At 46.9% G+C, this 20,920-nt stretch overlaps 2 protein-coding genes across 6 annotated transcripts in view; one reads left to right on the top strand and one right to left on the bottom strand.

The window, feature by feature from the left end:
• The window catches only part of stk10 (serine/threonine kinase 10), a 29,069-nt gene extending 13,802 nt beyond the window's left edge, over window positions 1-15,267 (top strand). The window contains exons 3-19 of the mRNA XM_048995404.1: window positions 65-113; window positions 477-626; window positions 1,881-1,953; window positions 3,503-3,697; window positions 4,056-4,137; window positions 5,120-5,242; window positions 6,608-7,183; window positions 8,887-9,014; window positions 9,536-9,659; window positions 10,505-10,684; window positions 10,793-10,885; window positions 11,472-11,601; window positions 11,702-11,826; window positions 12,055-12,243; window positions 12,635-12,760; window positions 12,916-13,029; window positions 13,467-15,267. Coding sequence (XP_048851361.1) covers window positions 65-113; window positions 477-626; window positions 1,881-1,953; window positions 3,503-3,697; window positions 4,056-4,137; window positions 5,120-5,242; window positions 6,608-7,183; window positions 8,887-9,014; window positions 9,536-9,659; window positions 10,505-10,684; window positions 10,793-10,885; window positions 11,472-11,601; window positions 11,702-11,826; window positions 12,055-12,243; window positions 12,635-12,760; window positions 12,916-13,029; window positions 13,467-13,607 — 2,598 coding nt within the window. The 3' untranslated portion in view covers window positions 13,608-15,267. The remainder of the gene's footprint in view (window positions 1-64; window positions 114-476; window positions 627-1,880; window positions 1,954-3,502; window positions 3,698-4,055; window positions 4,138-5,119; window positions 5,243-6,607; window positions 7,184-8,886; window positions 9,015-9,535; window positions 9,660-10,504; window positions 10,685-10,792; window positions 10,886-11,471; window positions 11,602-11,701; window positions 11,827-12,054; window positions 12,244-12,634; window positions 12,761-12,915; window positions 13,030-13,466) is intronic.
• Window positions 15,268-16,327: 1,060 nt separating this feature from the next.
• The window catches only part of sh3pxd2b (SH3 and PX domains 2B), a 35,463-nt gene continuing 30,870 nt past the window's right edge, over window positions 16,328-20,920 (bottom strand). For all 5 annotated transcript variants that reach the window (XM_048995407.1, XM_048995405.1, XM_048995408.1 and 2 more), the window contains one exon: window positions 16,328-20,369. In XM_048995407.1, the coding sequence (XP_048851364.1) occupies window positions 18,939-20,369 (1,431 nt within the window). In that variant the 3' untranslated portion in view covers window positions 16,328-18,938. The remainder of the gene's footprint in view (window positions 20,370-20,920) is intronic.

Raw genomic sequence — 20,920 nt, forward strand, 5'->3', positions numbered from 1 at the left:
GTGATGTGCCGGTGGGGAATTCCTGCTTTTAGTGCTTACAGACTTTTGTTTTGTCTCCTGACAGATCATGATAGAGTTCTGTCCCGGGGGAGCTGCGGATGCCATCATGTTAGGTAAGGTGCTTCATCTTCATCGTCACTGTCTGATCAGGTCATGTCTCACTGGGCAGGAGTCTCCTCTGACCTTTAGCATGTGGTACAAAAGCACGAGTTCCCATTGGCTGAGTAGGCCGGCATGAATTCTCTCTCTGACACTGACGTAGAACTGGTTTAGGTCTGATGCCTTCTGGAGTAGAGACATCTATGTGCGAGCCTATGACTGAGGTGTACCTTTTACTTCTGAAATAAATGAACTCGCGAATAAATGAAATGTTCAGGGAGGAAGCCATTTTGTATAGAAATTGAGATACTAGAAGTTACTTGTGGCATATTGTGCTTTGTCTAATTATTCATCTGTGGATTGACCTTCACCCACAGAGCTGGACCGGGGCCTAACGGAGCCTCAGATCCGGGTGATCTGCTGGCAGATGCTGGAGGCCCTGGACTATCTGCACGGCATGAAGATCATCCACCGGGACCTGAAGGCTGGCAACATCCTGCTCACCCTGGAGGGGGACATCAAACTCGGTGGGTGGGAACACTGAGCTACGGCCAGCCCCGTTACTCGTAAACCTTGCCCAGTCTCTAGTTATCGCGGTATTTATCACGCAGATGAGAAGCAGTAACCTCCCCCTGCAAAGGCCAGTTCATTTTGGTCAGACGCTTCAGTTCACCGTGAGCAAAAATCGATCATTTCCCTTTTTAATCATACTGCCCCACAAAGCTGAAGCAAAGCAAACATCTGAAAACATCTTGTGGAAAAATGAAGTTCAAGGAAGATGTGTGCCAACTTTCTTGAGTGTTGTCTTTGATCGGATGCCCTCTCCCCTACCTTCCCCCCCCCCCCCCCCCCCCCCCCCAAATCCTCGCCACATTCCTTGGCTGCTCTGAGTACCCTGGACGTAGCACCCTGCGATGGCCTTGCCTTAGCCCCCACCCCCCGAACACGGCCACATTGTCTGTCCCGTAATAGATCTCCAAAATGTCAGGCTGAGTGGGAGGTAGAGGCTGGGATTTGAGGCATGGGGAAAAAAAGCTATTCTTTCTGGTCGTCCGTTTAATCGCACTGGCTGGCTTTTTTTTTTAAAGGCCACTCAGTGCTCAAAGTCTCTGCTTTCGGTTAGCGGTGTTAGCGGTGTTAGCCAGGCTCCCCGGTCGTGCCCCACCCTCCAGGTTAGCAGTTTCCTTGTATAGCCTTATATTTATTACAGCTCCTACCCAAAATAACATGAGCTGGCTATACAGCTGGTTGAGACCGTGCAAACCTACCTGTCGACGTCATCGTCTACCCTGTCGATGCCATACGGGCTTGCCCTTTTCATCGCCCAATCGGCTGTCAAGATTCAACATTCTTTATTGTCATCTCACCATATAAGGGCAAACAGGGTGGATGTTCAAGGTGGATGGCAATAAAGGCAGGGGTGTAGTAACCAAAGAAAGTTACTGGAGGCCCTCCATGCTGTAAGGATTCCAGAATGTTCCAAATGCACAAAGCTCGTTTGCGTTAACCAACGATTGTCCAAATACTGTCACAGTTTTAAAACAAAACAGGCAGATCAAGATTTAGTTTCAACCAACAGGTTGAGTATAAAGAGTGACAGTCAGAGCACTCAGCTGGTTGGATCTTAGTCTGGACTTGTAGTTTCTGAATCTGAAATCCGAGAACAAGATGTTATTCCTATGCAAATGAAATCATTTTGCCGGTAATGATATCAAAGCCCCTCCATGCATTACAGGGGAAATGTCCTTTTCCTTAAATGGCTACCGTTTCTCTCCCCATAGCGGATTTCGGAGTGTCAGCGAAAAACGCCAAAACCTTGCAAAGAAGAGATTCCTTCATCGGAACGCCATACTGGTGAGTGAAATCATTTGAATATCGGAACATCGATGCATGGACAGTTTCCTTTGTTTGCCAACACATCTTTGTCTGCGACCTCATTTCTCGGCGGCCTTTGAGAAATGGTTTCAGGGTTCCGGTGACTTGGTGCCATTTCTTTGTGTCAGATCAGATTGGCTCGGCGTATGACTTCACCGAGTCGGTCTGTCATCTCTTAGCCCTGTCATCTGTGACATGTTGTCGGACCTTGTCCTCCGCACGAAGCAGGACAGGTTTTTCTTTCTCTGCGATCACAGTGCAGATTAATCATTGGCTAGCGGCCTCCCGACTTAACGTTGAACTATTTTCCTGCAAAATATATTCTGCTGCCAAAGGAAAGGAGTTTGCTACTCTAGATAATAATGAAATGCAATGCGTTTGCGTTGCAAAATGCATGTGTCTGTCTGACGGGCAGGGAGACAAAGACACCCCCCCCATCTTAAACGTCCAAAACACCCTTTCAGTGGCTTTTTTTGCTTAGTAAGCGTTTTTGGCATCACTTTCAAGTTTTATTGTAATAGTATTTATTGCTTTGAATGTATCTTTTGCGGGAACATACCTTTCTTGGTAATATTTCACCTGATTAGAGAGGCTCTGAACTGCTGCTCTGATGATGATGAGCAAGAGATACCTACTATTGCTTAGTCTAGTCCCTACTCAGAATTGGATGGTATTCGGTACTCATACTGGGTGTAGACTTGGATGTAGGTCTGAAAGACTCATTGGTTTAAATGGGTTGGCATGTGGCTCAGCAGGATGGGGGACTGGCTTGTGATTGGCGGGTCGGCAGTTCAAATTCCTGGATTGGTCAAACAACTTGGGCCCCTGAGCGGGGCCCTTAAACCCCAGTTACTCCAGGGATTGTCTGACCCTATATGCTGCTGTTCAGTTGGGTGGTATCTAATTTTTCATATTACGCAGCGATATTTTGATGCAGTTTTTAAAAGCAACTAATGACAAAGTTCGTGGGAGGGGGAATGTATGGTGAATATATCACAGTATACCAAAAAAACCATGGTGTCCCATATTACGGTGTGGGAGGAGGGGCAATCCTATCCGCAAAGGGTCAGTGTGCATGCAGGTCTTTGGGATAACCAACACATCCACGTTCAAACCCAGGTGTGAGGACTCTTCAGCCAATCAGTCCTCTGATTAGTAACCTAATTAGGGAGTTGCAGCGAAAACCTGCACACACAGCGGCCCTTTCTGGATAAGATTGGCCACCCCTGCCATATTACCATAATACTACCCAAGCCTTGTTGCTATGGATAAAGCTTTTAGCCTCTGCTCTTATCCTCTAAATGGATAATGCATTTGGCGTCTGCTAAATAATACATTGTGAATGTTTTTGCTCCCAGAAGCAAAAAATCCATTGTGATGTCACCTTATCAGTATATCAGACGCGTAACTGAAGGAGAGGTGTAAACCCAGAGCTTCTGAGTGAGGCTTTGATGACCACGCCCCCCTGAATCCCAGCCTCTGCTCCTCCGGGTCCTAAGTTGCGTCATGTCTGTGTGCACGTGTGCAGGATGGCACCTGAGGTGGTGATGTGTGAGACGATGAAGGATTCCCCGTACGACTACAAGGCGGACATCTGGTCGCTGGGCATCACGCTGATCGAGCTGGCGCAGATTGAGCCGCCCCACCATGAGCTGAACCCCATGAGGGTCCTGCTGAAGATCGCCAAGTCCGAGCCACCCACACTGGAGCAGCCGGCCAAATGGTGAGTGTGGGCACTGGGGGCACCCAGACAAGCAGGCGGACACATGGATGGAGAATGAAAACAGCTGTTAAGGCTATGGGATGGAGATCAGGGGGAAAATAAAATGACACTGAACACGTGTGGAGAAGCTAGACAGCCGCACAAATGTTCATGCGTAGATGAACGCAGAAGGGGAAGCTGAACCGACTTTGATGTGGAAAAATAGTGTCATTCCTGCAAATCCACTGAAGTACGTAACCTTAGATGCTAAAGCCTTAGCTTTAGATGCTAAAATCTGTGCAGGATATAACGGGCGACTTATCTAGAGAAAGTGCTGCTTTTCCACCCGGATTAATGTGCCAGCGATTGTGTTTTAAAGGTCACAGGAATTCAAGGATTTCCTGAGAAAGTCTTTGGAAAAGAGCCCAGAGAGTCGGCCCACTGCAGCCCAACTGCTTCAGGTACGGGGATGTTATTTAAGACCAAACCTTAGGATTTTTATTAGCGTTGTTTTACTGGTCTTCCTTTTTGTACAGTTGACAGATTCGTCTGGTTCCGTCAGTCGTTGCACATCTTAAACGGCATGATTATTTTTTTTGTATCTGCTGCTATGTAAGTGGCCATACTGGGAGTCAGATTGAAACCTGGGGGGGGGGGGGGGGGGGGGCAGGGTCAGCTGAACACCTAGATGATCAGGTGCGGAGGGGGTTTTTGGGAGGTGGCGTGTTAAATATCCTGCCTTGACAGCAGTTTTTGCTTTAACATGCGAGTCTACTGGGATTTCCTGTAGCATACTGAAGCGGGTAAACAGGAAGCTTCGACAGGCTACAGAAATTAGCTCTCAAAATTAAAGTTTCACATTGAACCGCCTAGTCACACCGCGCACTTCAGCTGTACTTTGCCACGGGTAAGTGCATGTAAGCTAGCGCATGAAGTGTTCTGATATTTTAAATGCGGGACCCCTTCCGCTATAAGATAATATCGTAACTTGACGCAAACTGCAAGTTACGCGTCATTCGAGTGGTTCGGCCTCTTGATTGAGTGCGTTTTTATTATTCAGTTAATTAATTGCAGTCACCGGAGAAGTGAAAGGCCTTGCCGGCGTTTTCCGCGCCGATGCGCTAGAAGTCTGTTCTCTTCACGCTCGATCTGTTTACGGGAGGGTCACACGTGCCAGCTGTGAGCAGTCAAGCTACCAGCTGTGTCAGTTTCCTGAATAATGCATGGGCCCTGTGTTACCTGGCCACAATGCAGTAGCTCTCGTCTGCTTTCTGTAACAGGTCCTGTGCCAGTTTCCATTTCTAAGGTAGCTAGTAGCATGTCAGCATAAATATTTATTTGTACCTGCCGGCGGTTTTCCCTCCAGTGAAAGTGGCCGCCACTTTTCCGGCTGGTACCCCAGCGATCCCAGTTTGGTGCTGATGCTAACCCTCTTTGTCCCAGCACCCCTTCGTGTCCACGGTGAAGACCAACCGGCCGTTGCGTGAGCTGGTGGCCGAAGCGAAGGCAGAAGTCATGGAGGAAATCGAAGACAACAGGGAGGAAGCTGAGGATGACGACACCCCTGTAAGTAGCGGCTCGCCTCTCCACCTCGCTCCATCTTTGTCGTCTTGGCTCTCTCTATCACTCCCTTTTAATTAAACGTTCTGTATTTCCATGTGGATCAGTAAGGGGCATCAGCGCCTCCGGGATCCACCCTACTGGCATTATACACAGCTCTGATTTATGTGCTAGTCGTCTTCGGAGCTCCATAAATGTATTTTTACTTAGAGCTTCATTGGACTCTGCCCTCTCCTTTTAATAATGAATCGACCAGTCCATGGGGTTTTGCATCCCACCTGAAACAGCATTGGTCGAGAGTTGACAGCTCTGACGGTTTCCGGTCGTGTGATTCGGCCTCCACCTGTGTGGGAGTGGCCTGCAACCCGCGGCGTGCAAACACACATTGCTGTAAACCAGACTCGCACGTGCCGTGCGTTCACACCCTTGGCGTGTCACGTGCTCCTCCCAGATGACACCGGCACATACTAATTGCACTACGTGTAATTATTTCACTATCACAGTCACCAGAGTCATTAGGTGCCTAAGGTCAACAGTTTAAATGCCACGGCTGGCAGATGTTAAGGCCCTTAAGCCCAATTTCTCACTTGTGTGTTACTTTGGACAAAAGCATGTTCTAACAGATAATGCAGTTTATACAAGTAGTCGACAACAGTCCTCATAATGTAGCAGAACCTCGAGTTTGTGTAAGGAGCAATGATGGTCAGTACAGGCAGGCATCGCTCTGAAGGCCTTCGGGAAAACCTGGCTCTATTTTTAGACTATGCCATTCAGTTTGGCACAAACTACCCTCTCGTGCCTGAGGCTAAATCGACGATTTCAGTGAGGGCATGTTGCTCTTAACTAGTTCCCAAATCGGTCTGGTTTAGCTGTGTCAGCCAGTGCCCCCCCCCCCCCCCCCCCCCCCCAAAAAAAAAAAAAGGAACGCGAGGTAGCTGATGCGTTAGCTGGACCTGGCTGACAGAGAGAACAAAAAAAAGTCAGTAGGTCGGCCACGCGGCGATGACGCTAATCCCCCCTCCGTCCTGAGACACACGGCCCATCGCAGGACGCCAGAAGCGTTTCGTGGCGGAAGGCCATTGTGTTTATTTGTCCCATTACTTCCCTTGAGACGAGTTAAGTGTGTTTATCTGAAGTGCGACAAGCAGGAAAGGCTGATTCTGACTTGTAGTGCCGCGTTCCTTCCACCGATCAAGGTGGCCACATGTAATGGAGAAGTTTGGCCACAGCACAAGAACTTATTCTGCATGTCTATAGGATTAGTTTCTGTCATTTCACACTCTGGTGTTAATCTGCCAAAGATATGCCAGTTAGGTGAATGCTGATATGGCGGTGAACTTTGTGTTGACAGCTGCTTGTTGTTTTATCCAGGCTCCTTGCAAAGATCCTTCGGAAACCAGTCAAACCAGTCTGGAGGGTGACCGCACCGCCGGCGTGCCCGTCAAACTGCCCAAGGACGGGCCGAAGGCTCCACACCTGGGCGACCTGCCTAACAAGCTCGACAATAGCCTCCCTGATGATGAGATCGGGAGTGGAGACCCCGACAAACCCGAGAGTGACTCCTCGGAGAAGACCACCAACTCCGACTCGGGGATCGAGGACGGAAAGAGCACCCCAACATCTGAGGAGGGCAAATTGCTGGTACTGCCCGAAGCGGAGCTACCGTCCTCACCATCGCCCTCCACAGGAGGCAAGGAAGAGTTGCAGGATACACAGCACCCTTTTGACGAGCCTCAGGCCTACGAGCTACAGCCTCATCCCGAGCAGGTCCGGAACTCTGGGGGCGGCGGGATCCTGGAGTACTTGGATAACAGGCGCATGCAAGCCAGCAGCCGGAACGGCAAGCGCTACTCGGACACGGGCAGCCTGTCTGAGAATATGGACATGAACCTCAACCTCTCGGGGGACATTTGCGTTAACAAGGAGAGCGGCTCCATATCTGTCAAGGTGAGGGTACATGGAGGACGTCGTCTTAGGAAATCTTGTTCTAGGGGGTTTGGCTGGTGTGTGGGTACTCCATGGGAGGGGGCGGTAAATATCCTGGCTCCGCCCTTTGAGGCCACAGTACTTACCAGGCCTTCCCACATTCTGAGCCAGCTCCATCAAAAGCGACCTTGTTGAGGGAACATAAGGAGGGAGAATGGGCACTTGGGCTTGGGCCTGGGCAAGGAGACCAGGAAAAGACACGTTCTGAAGCTTGAGTTGGGTGGAAACATCTCACAAAGAAAGCCCTGTCTTCAGCTTTCACGGGGAGGGGGAAAAAAAGTAAGGATTTCATTTCTGTTTCCAGTAGTCATGCAGCAGTACTCAAGAACCAAGCCGTACTTGACGTTCCGTCCAGAACAGGAAATGCAGTGTTGTGAAATTGCTCATAGTACATAAGCTGTAATGTGTGGATCATTCCTTCCATAAGAGTCTTTACATACTGAGGTTGGTTGTGTCGCTTTCACAGCGTCGACGCCCTCTTTGAGTTAATACAGTGTTTTCCATTCATCTGGGCCAGTAGATGTTTTGTCTTGACCTTTATTTTCCATTGTCGTTAGTTTTCTATACTGCCATTGTGATTGGCCATTTCTGGTCAGTTATGGACCGCCATCTTTGGCATTCCAGTCACAGCGTGTAGCTAAATTCGTTCGTTTGTTAGAAATCTAGAGCAGATCATTCGCTGGTTCACTCAGTCATGTCAAACTCGCATAGTTAATAAGGGTTCAGTGTGCAGGAGTACAGTATGTGATGCATTACTCAAAAGTGGGTGGGTTTAATGAGGGGGGGGGGGGGTCGTCTGCTGGGGGGCGTTGTGTCGCTCAGCGGGTTAGGCCTCTATGCCAGTGATCGGAAGGTCGTTGGTTTGAATCCCGTGCTGAGCAGAGTAGCCACGTCTCTGTTCGGCCCATGAACAACGTCCTTAATTCACCTCCCCCTCCCCCAAAAAAAAAAAAAAAAAAAACACGATCCAGACCTCATGCTTCACTCTCAACTCTGTGTAAATGTCGTAAAGGAGAGCAAGATGGGATATGCAACAAAAAAGAAACATTCCTATGTTCCTGTACTCATGCGTGTACAGATGTGAAATGGAGCCCTTTTTACCCTGTGAAGTAGCAGCGGTAGAGTGAGGCTCCTGGGGTGTGTGTGTACACTGTGAGTGTTTACACACTTGTTCACTTGTAAAGACACCATGAGCAGCATCTCTGTGAGACGAGCCAAGTGGTATCCCTAGTACGCGGAATATTGGCCCACGGGAAGGTACTTGCCTGCACGGATGTTTATTCAGCTGCCTCTGGCTTTATTGACACTTCATTTTCACTCATCTTATTTTATAGCGTCTCTTAACGTTGTCCCGCATAGAGCTGTGACTCTTTACCAGACTTCGCAAATAATTCCAGTATTGACACATCAAGCGATGAGTAAGATTTCACTGCAGGCCTGGTTCTTCTGGAGGGACGTTCTTGGGTGTCTGTGTGGTGTGGAGTCCCTCGATATGACTCATGGGGGTATAGATATGAACAGAGCTATCATGGGGGAAGGAACTGGCCTGGTTGGGTCTGGTCCAACGCTTGGCCTGTTCGTGGGAGACTCGCTTTGTTGGTCCACACCCTGGCCCAGTGGGCCCCCCCAACACCAGATCTCACCACTGCCCCGTTTCCCTCCAGAACGGATTCTCCAGCAAGACTCTGAAACGCACCAGGAAGTATATGATCGACGGCGTGGAGGTCAGCGTGACCACATCTAAGATCATCGGCGACGACGAAAAGAAAGACGAAGAGATGCGATTTCTCAGGCGAGTGAAGGGGGCGTGGTGTAAAAGCAAAAGGGGAATCCTGGGAACAGCCATTTAACAACGGGGGGGGGACTTGTTTTTAAGAATAGATGTTAATGCCAGCATATGACAGTAGATTTTTCCAGATCAGAGAATAATGAGCAAGGTATCACTAGACGTCTGTGTTCGTCATGCATTGAGAGACTAGTTTTAAAGGTGTTGAGGGTGTTTAAAGGTTTCGAAGATGTTGGAGCTGGGATGCCAATAGTTTTGGTCTGCTGCCATCTAATGGTGAGGGGCTGTTACTACACCCCGTGCTGCTCTTAAGGAGCAGTGTCAGCGACTGGCAATTGCTCTTTCGCCCCAGAATAATGCCTAGTATATGATTAAAGAGGTGTGTCTTTCCCACAAACCTTATGCTTCTTGGATGGGAAGAATGTCTGAACTGTTTTTTTTTTTTTTCCATAAAATGTATACTTTCTAAAATTTGTTGAGTCCACTTTCATTTGATTTTAACTCCGTGTGTGTGTGTGTGTCCTCAGGCGTCAGGAACTGAGAGAGCTCCGTCTCCTACAGAAGGAGGAGCACCGTGCTCAGACCCAACTGAGTGCCAAGCTGCACACGCAGCGAGATCAGCTGCAGCGTCGCCTCGACCAGGAGATGCATGTGAGCTTCTTCTCCTGCACCTTCCTGCCTCCACACCTCCACTCAATCACACACCACTTCACCACACAGAAAATCCTCCTTTTGAGGGAGCTGGCTACTGGTACAGTTTGGTATTACAAGTTCGTACCACAACACTGCTCCCTTCTGTCTACTTCACCAGTCGCCGCCCATCACCCCAGAGAGTCCCTTCACATGTTATGTGACCTTTAGTGCCCATTTTGTTGTGATTGTATTACGAGGTAACAAGTGGTTTTGGGAACCGAAATTTTCATTCTTCGTCACTTAGTTCTGTCTATCTCAGCATTTATATGGTGTTAAGGAACTGACGGTTTGTCAGTAACCCAACAGAGATTGGAATTTAGGGTAGTATGGAGATTGAAAGGGGCTTGACAGGGCAGGACAGGACAGGTCTGGGCCTGGTGACCACCGTTGTCGTTGGGTATGGTTGGAATTACAAGCCTATACAAGAATAAATCACAAGATACCCATTTGCCTTGTCTGCAGTTTCATGACGGCCATGTTTGTCCCTTGATTTGAACCCACAGTAGACATTCCTGAGGCGTATCTTGGGACCCCCCCCCTGTCCCCCCCACCATCTAGTCTTGTACCTTGATATTTAAGATAGCACTCTGTTACCTTGTGAGGTTTTAATTATATATTCGTCTTGCGATTCAGGTATCAGGGGGGCGGCAGGCGAGCGGCAGGTTGTCAGAAAGGTGTTCAGAACTTGTGGTGGATTAACTGATCCAGTCGCTGCCTGGGTTCAAATACCAATACACTAGCAAGGTGGGAGGGGTTTAGACGAGTCTGCAAAATGGTCATGGCCAACTGTTCCATCCATTCAGGCCAGGAAGAAGTACTATGACACGGAGCTGGAAAACCTAGAGAGACACCAGAAGCAGACCATCGAGAAGATGGAGACGGACCACACAGTGCGCCTGCGGGACGAGACCAAGCGCATCCGGGGCGAGCAGGACAAGGAGCTGAGCAAGTTCCATGAGCAACTCAAGCAGAAGAAGAAGGAGGTGGGGTTTGTGAAAACGGGGAGGGACAGTGACCTTCTCACCTTGAAGGGCGTGTGAATGAAATGAGAATCGGGATCCAACATGTTCTAATGATTTATTCTTCTGTAGGTCAAGCATGAGGTGGAAAAGCTGCCGCGAAACCAGCGAAAGGATAGCATGAAGCAGCGCATGGCCGATTTCCAACACTTGAAGGAGACGGAGGTATGTAGCAATGAAAGACACCAACGTCCAGGACTATTGGTGAGAGGGGGGTCATGCCATGCATTCAGGCTTCAGGCTTCAAGTCTAAATGTTTATTGTCACGCGTGTGCCGAGGAACACAGTAAAATTCTTGTGCCAAGAATGGGGAAAAGATGCATAGGAGATAATAGGACAAACTGCAGTGCAGTACAGGACAAACTGCAGTGCAGTACAGGACAAACTGCAGTGCAGTACAGGACAAACTGCAGTGAAACAAAGACAAAACAGTCAGTGTTTCTCAGCCCAGTCCACTAGGACCCCCCCTCCCTCCCCCCAACCTCTCAGCATACCTGACGCAAACAATGAAGTACTGAAAAACACAGAACCACTGAATGCCTGATATAAGTGTCTTGGGACCTGGGGGGGAGCGAAAATGTGGACTGTGATTTTCTGACTGAGAAATGCTTTACTGGTTATCTCTCCTTCCAACTCCAAATATTAACATTAACCTCCATGTGTGTTTTGTGTTCTCATACTGGAATTTTGTGGTAGTTTGTCCCCCCCCCCCCCCAAGTCTGATTCAAAGCTTGGTCACTCCATTTTTCAGGAGGAGAAGTTCCTTGCTGGCCAGAAGAACTTCCTGGACACCATGCTGAAGAGGATCATCGTCCAAAACAAGCAGGAGACCTGCGAGACGGAGCGGCAGTGTCTGGACAAGAAGCAAAATCTCCTCCGAGGTGAGGCTGCCCCACGGAGCTGGACCCAGTTGGGATGATCTGACCCCCCCATGTTAAAGTTATGACACTGACACTGTGCCTGCCCCCCCCCCCACCCCAGATAAGGAAGGAATCCTCTGGGAAATGGAGGAACAGAACATGCAAGAGACATACCAGCTGATTAAGCAGCAGCTTAAGGATCAGTACTTCCTTCAAAGGCACCAGTTACTCAAGAAGCATGAGAAGGTACAGTCTGTGTGTCCTAGAGTGTCACCCCTACTCCTTACAATAAATGGACCTGTACAGGGGCAGGGCCACAGGGATACTGGCCCCAGCTAAAAGCTGATTGGTCCCTGGAATGCCCCCTCGACTGTCACTCATCGACTGGCTAATTGGCTAACTTTCTGGTGAAAACTTTTTTCCTTTAAAAACTGCTTCCTCACTGTCCTTTTGCGTGCGCGTGCGACACTGCAGGAGCTGGAGCAGATGCAGTGCTACAACCATCGCATGGTGGAGCGTCTGAAAGCCCGACAGCAGCAGGAAAAAGCCCGTCTGCCCAAGATCCAGAGGAGCGAGGGCAAGACTCGCATGACCATGTACAAGAAGAGCCTGCGCATCGCCCACAGCGGCAACGCCGCCGAGGACCGTGAGAAGATCAAGCAGGTGAGCGCCGTGGCCTTGAAGCTCCGTACTGAGCCTCGCGGTGCCGTCTGCTTTGGTCTGCATTCATGGTCTTTTCAACCAGCTCAAGCTATGTTCCTCATAGCAATACCCATAAGCTTCTAACGTTTATCTGTCTTGGTAGAAATAATTGTCGCTACCCAGAATACAAGTGAACCTTCTGTCACCCTGAGGTCTACAAGCTGACTCGCATGCTAACCTTTTCTCTTGCGAAATGCCTCAGAGCGCCCCCTACCTTCAGCCTGCGGTATAGCAACAATGCGCACTATTATGGGACCTAAAAACGTCCTCCTTGCGAGCTGGTAGCTTCTGCACGGGGGAGGTCCTCCGCCAGTTGTGTGACCCCCCCTCCCTCCCCTTTCCGGTCTCCCAGTTTTCCCAGCAGGAGGATAAGCGGCAGAAAGCGGAGAAGCTCCACCAACAGCAGAAGCATGAGAGCCAGATGCGCGACATGTTGGAAGAGTGTGACGGCAACGTGAGGGAGCTACAGCAGCTTCAGGTGAGGGGTCTGCCTATGGACACGCATGCGCTCCCTCATATTCGCATTCGTGTGTTTGGTGGGGACCATCCATGACACAACGACGACGACCTTAACCCCCACCAAATGCGCTCTGATATGCAAACGTGTCTTAATTAATCTTCCTCTTCCTGCAGAATGAGAAGTGTCACCTGCTGGTGGAGAACGAGACGATGAAGCTGAAGGCCTTCGAGGACGAACATAACCAGCAGCTGAGGGAATGGAAGGAGCATCTCAAGTTCAGGAAGAAGGTGTGTTTCTCGGGCCTCGTGGTCGTCTTATACCCAGCTACTCCACCTCCGATTGGCAGACGCACAGCCAATCACATCCCACACGGATGAATAGAGTACAGCTGAACTTTGGCAAATGGCCATCCGGAATCGCAAAGCAGATTTCCAAAGCTCACTCAGTCCACGGGATATGATTTTGAGAAAACTTAAGTGGACTTTTGCGAAGTTTTGAAAATTTTTCGTGAACATTCCTTATTGGATTAGCACAGTGATTTTTGGTTGCCAGTACTGGAACATGCGATGAGGGAGCCTGACTTTAGTTCAGTGACGATCTCGTCTCACAAGCACAAAATTGACCGAGTTTTGGAAATTTGCTCTTCAGCTGAGTATCCAGGTGGTGATGGTGGAGTTAACGAAGGTCTAGCCTACCCTCTTTCATGGTCTATGTTTTCTTCCAGGAGCTGGAGGAGGAGCTGAACAAGAGGAAGAGAGAACAGGAACTCTTTTTTAAGACGAGCATGGACTCTGAATGCGAGAATCCCAGCTTGCCCACCAAAGTCGCCAAGTTCCTGCCGTACTCGGAGTGCTCCAACACGTAACAGGCCTGCAGCGGAGGGCGTCACCCCCAGGACCGCCGTTCGATACAAGGCACAAACAGCCAAGCCTTCGTTGGCCAAACGACTATTCCCTTTTAAGGAGTTTTTAATATTTATATTTATATATGTCTGTATGTTAAGTTTATTTTAATTTGCTTTAACGAGTGATTCTCGGTATCATTCATCCGGAAAATATCGGGTCATCGAAGTTTTAGGTTTACTTTACGGTGCATGAACTCTTTCGACGCTGTTTAGGAGGAAGCTTATTTTACGTTTTTAAATTTTCTTTTTTAATTCAGAAAACTCTTATTCTGTTCATCCTTTTTGACCTTGAGTCTTGAAACCGGTGTGATAATTTCCATGATGAGAGGATCATATTTATGATTTACGTATTGTTATATTTTGATTTCTTCTTGCGTAACAGCCCACCCTGTCAGACCAGCTCACAGAGGAACCTACAGGATGTGACCAGAAGTAGGGCATGTGGTACTGGGACCAAAATGGGGAATATGTACCTCAAGAATGTTTTGTGGGCGATTTCTGGATGCCTTTATAGGAGCCCTCTTGCAAGATTACCCCATTTGCCTTTTTATTTCTAAAAAACTTGGTGTTTCTCCACTGAGTGCATCACTGTAAATCTTCCTATTATGTGCCTTAGTTTGACACAAAAAAATGTTCTGAGGGCCAAATGAAAAATGATTGGTTCAGAGAAATAACTAATCAGATTGTAGAGGTGGTAGGTCCACGCAGTTAAAGGAGACAGGACCATCCAATCACATTTCTTGGTCCCGCCTCCTCTAATTGCTTGGTCCCACCTCCTCCGCAATCTGATTTAAAGAGAGAACCAATGAGTTATTTTTTTTTGTTCTGCCCTTACCAATTTTGTCTGCAAGTAAAACTCTTAACAAACCCATGAGTGTGATGGGAGTGTTATAGCCAAAAATAGTAATGCAAAAAAACATATCTATTTTTTAATAACCATAGAGGGGCCCTCTTTCTTAAAATAAGTAACCCACAAAGAGAGCTTTGTTTACATGTTCAAGGTCACCGAACCAGAATCTGCGCATTTTCCTGAAACGTGCACCGTAAAATGTTTTTGTTTGTTTTCAAATTTAGCACTGCAAATATTTACAACAGAGCTGTCTAAATTAAAATAATTCCACTTTGTTTGCTGGCTAAACAACCCTAGTGTTGCTTTTTCCAGCTACAAGCAGGTCAATTGCACAGACACTGAAGTTTTATTTCACCAGTTTCTGTTTCGAAGTGGAAAATATACTCGTAGCTAATTTTTCCACCAAGGCATGTCCCCCCCCCCCCCCTCATGATAATTAAGAAATAAATCTATATAATCATCTTGAGAATGCTCGATAAAATATATTAATATATCTGCTATGTAAAAGGGATTTTACTGTAACTGACTTTGAACACTGGATTGGTGGATTGGCATTGTAAAGGTACCCACAGGAGCCAAGTTTGATACTGTTAAATATGACTTAGGGTATTTAAATACAAATAAAGTTTATTTGAAGGACGTTTGGGATTATACTCACAATTGATTTGTGCATTTTTAAGTTAATTGATATTTTATTGTATTATTGCACTGCCGAATAACAGAAGTGCAATATGCTGTTTTCTCAGTAATAAATTAAAATTCTACCAGTTATTTGGTCTAAAGAGTGTGGATTTTTTATTTATTTTTTTTTTTTTTATGGAAATGATTCATTAGGTCTTGGTGTCTTTCCCAGGCAAGCTTCTACAGCCCAGAATATCCCGCTGAGATTTTACCAGTGAGTCAGACAATGACTTTGGCTCCTGGAGCCATACAGTGAACACTGGAGTTACAGTGAACACTGCTATCCACCATGTCTGCTCAGGTAGGCTTGAAAGTGTTCCGTTATTGCATAGTATGAGTAACATATTTACTCATTTTTTATGCGTATTCTCCTCCATTGTTGTCACGTCCTTTGTACAACTGGAGTCACGTTTTTTTTCAGAATCAGTTCACTTTATCTGCCAGGTACAACTCCACGCACTAGGAATTTGTTTTGACAGTATTGGTGCTTACGTTCACAGATAACGTAGAAGAGCCGGAGCATGAATTAAGGAAAATAACTAATTAGAAGTGAAGGAATAAAAAATAGAAAGCTGTGTAATTATAATAATTATAATTATAAGGACTTCCAGGGGAAGAGAGGCATTCGAATACTGGAATGTAAAGGTATGGAAATGTATGATGTCCGGTAGAAAAAAAGATCTACAAAAATGCGTGGAGAGTAAGGGGGGAGGTGACAGAGGCAGGGACTGTGTCAGCAGGGGTTAGGGGGCTTGATGGGAGGGATTGGCTGATCTTTTTCCTCCTTCCTTCCTTCTGGGTTCCGGAGGCATATAGGGATGTCAGGTTATGCTCTTGCGTATAATTTATTTAATTACTCTATGAGTATGACATGCTTTTGGCCCAGAGAGTAAGATCCGGTAATTATCTTAAGGAACTCGAGTTAATTGATGATTGTTTTAAGCTTGTCGGAAAGAGTTGGTTGTATTCGCTTTAAAGAACTTGGTTTTCAGGAAAGTCGTCGTGGAGAGCCGAGTCGGTACCTTCTTGCAAATCGCCGGGAGGCTCCTCTTGAAGAGCCGGAAGGTGAATGTGTCGTACGGTCAGCTAGCTAAAAGCGTAACAGGCGGCGCGCCCCTTCAAGGCCCATGAATTTCGAGGGAGACAAAGATCGTTTCATATTTTGTCGTTTATTAGGGTTAGCAAGCTTTACACTTCTGCGAATTAGTATAACTCATCTTTTAGGACAGTCATGTACCTTTTAATAGTGTTTGGGGGCGGGGCTACTTTGCTGGAAGTTATTTTTAATCCTGCTGTACGAGAACAGGATCAGAGTTACAAAGTAACATTGCCGCTTTCATTTCATTGCTAATGAATCAAAATTCTGGCATAAAACTAGTTGAAAAGACTGAAGTCTGATCTATTTTAGGACTAAATTCTCACTGGACGCCAGGAAACCAACCATGAAAACAATTATTTTATTACTTATGGAAGCTAAATAGTAATTTTGCAGTAGTTTCCTAAAACAAGGAATGACACAAAATGACAGCCTTTTCGAGTGGCGAGTTATGGTTCAGATCTACACTGTAACCCTACCCGCCTTCTTCCATTACCGTAATTTCTTCATACTGAAAACCATCATATATGTGTTTCATGGTTGTATTGGCAGTTTAGCTATTGCAAATACTTGTAGTAGGTGGGTTTGAACACAGGCAGAAAGAGCCTTGAGCTTTTAAATGTTTATTAACACAACATAAACAAAAAAAAAATTCCAAAGTTAGTAAAGTGTGAAATTTCTTACTCTACAACTTAAAAAAAAAAAACAATGGCCAATTACAGTACTATGACGTATTGGGAAACATGACAAAGCGACCAGCATAAGATATTTCAAAGGTACTCCTGTAATATGCGTCCTGACTGTATACAACAGAGAGAGAGAGAAACATTGTTTTTCCGGAGTGAAAAGTTCAGGATGGTGCGGGGGAAGTTTATGTGTATGTGTGTGTGTGTGTGTGTATGTTTTTTTTTTCTTCCAGTTTTCAATTTTGTGGCATGTGTCCAAAGCTGAGCTTTCCAGCACGATAATCCCCACAGCTTCATGGAGCAGCAGTCACGCCATTTCATTTGCACTGCCCAACTTTCTAGTGCGTTAAAAAAAAAAAAAAAATGAAATTGCATAGATAGATATTTCGAAGCTCCATGAAGATGGATATACGATGGACTCGGCCGGTGAAGAAAACAGGATGAAGGATAGCGGTACGTGACGGTTTCTTAGCGACCGGGAGTCACAAAGCCTTCAGGGGTCCATGCAGCCTCCCAGCCTTGTCGCTCATTTTCACTAAGATGTATAACCCTACGGTCTGACCGAGCCTGTCAGTGCCTTGATTCAGTTCACGTTTAACAGCCTTGCGAACAACTTCCCAGGAAAGCCCTCATTCCATATGGCACAATGAGGTAAAGGAGGGAAAAAAAGAGACTAACATTGTTTTTTTTTTTATTTAAAGTTGCTAATTGCAGATTTGAAACCAGTCAAGCCTGCATTTATATAAAGAAAAAAGCACCTTCTTGAGATTCAGTGTACACAAATGGTTTTTGTTTACTAACTCACCTCAGTCTCGTTTGATAAAATGAATGTATATGAAAGGTGTATATATGAGGGCCAGAGAGCCACTCCCATTATAATATCATGATGTCATAATGTCATGATTATGATGTCATAACTAAAGAGAGAGTTAGGGGGACACACTGTCAATGACAAGTTCGCGAGAAATTTTGCTCCCCGCGTTTCAAATACTGCCGACAACTTTTTGTAAACATCGATACGCAGCTTCTTAGTCTTGCGCAGGTGTCAGTTGCACAGTGTGCTTTTTGCAAGCGTACTTCACATCTTAAAATACTTCCAAAAATTACATTATAAAATTAAAAAATATAAAGCCACAGTGCAAGAACCTGAACTGCTGACAGAATGATTTTTTTTTTTTTATATATATATTTTTTTTTTTTATAAGAAAAAGTGCACCGTACTCTCGGATGTGAGCCGCAACAATTGGCATGTATTTAAAAAAAAATGGCTGAAGCCAAAAAGTTAACACATTGGAAAAAAAAACAGAACTACGTTAATATTAGCACATTGATACTACACTAATATAGAAGAATTGGCACCCGTAGATTTAAGGGAAGCTAAGCAGGCAGCTTTTGCTCGAGCGTCTAAATCCACGGCCTGGCCTGAGTCTTCCTCGGCAGTTCTGCACACTTCCATCTGACGGTCCGATTCCATCCCGGCACCGGCTCTCAATCCAGTCTTCCTTTGTTTGTGACTGCGTGTCCGAGGACCACCTTAGCTATCCTGCATATATAAAGCTTTGAGCACTTACCGCAATAAGAAGAACTATCATGGCAGGAAAGACGTACATATCTTGCGTAATTACCGCAGTTTGATACATATTATAAAAAACAATATTATAGGCTTGGGTAATATATGGCTCAAAAGGTGTACAGCATGAGCGAAAATGGAAGGGGGGGAGGTGGATTTCCCTCCTCACATAAAACAGTGCATTATTTTTTCTAGTAGCTACTCCTCTTTAGTCTTGCATTACACTATTAAAGAAAACAGGTCCGGTGAAGCCTGTTCCACATGGTTGTTCCTTCATTGTTAACTCGCTTGGACTTGAAATGAATGGAATGTATTAAAATGCTACTATTAAAGTACCAGCTATAAATAAAAAGCACTTTAAATATATTGGTAAAAAAAAAAACACAAACCATGGCCTCTTGATTGAAAACTATGGTTTCTTGGCCAGGTAATTGGAGGGGATCCAGCCCTCTTTCATTAGACCGCCACTTATGTTCTTACAGAACCACCAGCCGCTAGCGTTCTTCTCCAGAACTTCAAACAACGTTCCCTCCTTAAACCCCGGGGTCTGCTCATCACCCTCAAAATCGGCCACGGCAATGAACAGCTCCTCTTTAGATGCTTCTTTTATGAGTGGAGGGAGTTTCTCTTTCGGCGGCTCTGGTTTTTCGATCTTGTTAAATTGCTTCGGAGCCATCTTTAATTTGGATTCATCTTTGTCCTTGTCCTTGGGCACCGGTGGTCCAGAAGCCTTCGGTTTAGGAGGAGGAGGTCTGCTCTGGGGGGCGACGGGCTTCGGTTCGGTAAAATCTTTCACTGGGAATTTGGTTTCCGTGGGACTCGAAGGGCTGGCCGCCTTTTTGGGAGGAGGAGGTCTCCTGGGTGCGACCAAAGGCCTCTGTGGAGGTTCCTTCTGGGAGGTCGCGATGACCTTAGCTTCTGCCGCATCTTGGCCGTGGCCGTTCTCTTCCTTAGCCGGGCTGCTGTTGTTGACCAAGCCGTCCAGTTGGGCGCCCTCAGCGCTCGCCCCTGCTTCCATCGGCTTTGGTGGCCGCAGCTTGCTCCGCAGGTTGCTGATATCCACCTTGTTCTCTTGCGGTACGTCCGGCTTGGCCGTTGGGATCGGCTTGGGCCTAAGGACCGGTTTCGGCTTCACGAAGGCCGCCGGACTCGGGGAGGCTTCGGGCTTCTCCTCCGGCGACTCGGGCTTGGGCTTTGGCGGTTTGGGAACAGGCTTAAGGTTGAACTTCTTGACTTCCTTGGCGGACACCTTGTGGCCGCACTCTAGGCCCATCTCATTCCGGAGGTGTAAAGCTTTGTTCTTGTCCTCTTTTTTGGGCTCAGGAGGCTTATCTGGCTTGAAAGGAGCCGCCTTGGGGGGGACCAGGGGCATAATGACCCCTGGTGCGGGGGGCTTTGGGGGGAGAGCTTTGGACAGCTCCATCTTGGGTTTCTCTGCAATATCAACCTCCAGACTCTTGTTTATGGACTCCCTCCGTGGAGGCAGGGCTGGTTTCTCCTCAGATGGGGGCGTGGCCGGAGCCGGAGGCAGCGGTCCTGAGAAAACATTGCTCTTGCCGGCATTTGTCTTCCAGTCCCTTAGCTTGGGCCTGGCCGCTGAATCGTTATTGTTTGACGGCTCCTCGGGTAGCGGTTTGGACCAGTTGTCATCAGAGCCCAGGCTGTTAGCAACCTCATCCTCCAGCTTCATCTGGGCCATTTCGTTGGGCAGCGGTGCCAGGAAGTTGGGCCGCGAGGCACTGCTGGTCTTCTTATACTTGTCTATGAATGTGATGGGTGCCCATCCTTCCTTGTCTTCGATCTGGATGTACCACCAGCCACTAGAATTCTTCTCGATGACCTAAAAAAAAACACAAAGCATGGGCTATCAGAAGATGAGATTTTTGTAGCATGGTAGTATCGTAGTATAATTACGGTGCACGCATGATTCATTTTGATTGGCCTTGACAGAACAGTCGCATGTTTACGGGCCTTTGAGCAAGGCCCTTAACCCCCCATCTTCGGGGCTCTGCATGATGTTTGACCTGTGCTGTGACCCCCGGGCTATGAAGAGCAAGGTGGGAGAGGCGAAGAGAAGAATTTCAACGCACCAGTACACATACTTGTGGAATGGCCAATAAAGGAGTATTAAAAATTTTTTTTTATATATATATAGATGCAACAGAGTTGCCCCAAGGCATTCCTACATCATTTGCACAGAATAGTCCAAAAACAAGGAAAAGGAAAGACAACGAAATGAAAGAAAGAAAGGCAGATGACAACAGAGGAGAGGAACCAAAAACTCCCAAACAGGCCAACTGGCTGCTGCCCCCTTCCGTTAGCATTATTGGGAAAGATAGAATGGGCTGTCTGGCTAAAAGCAAGGTCAAAGGTAAAGGTCAAAGGTAAAGG

The sequence above is a fragment of the Brienomyrus brachyistius genome, chromosome 24 (genome assembly GCF_023856365.1).
Source record: "Brienomyrus brachyistius isolate T26 chromosome 24, BBRACH_0.4, whole genome shotgun sequence".
Lineage (NCBI taxonomy): Eukaryota > Metazoa > Chordata > Actinopteri > Osteoglossiformes > Mormyridae > Brienomyrus > Brienomyrus brachyistius.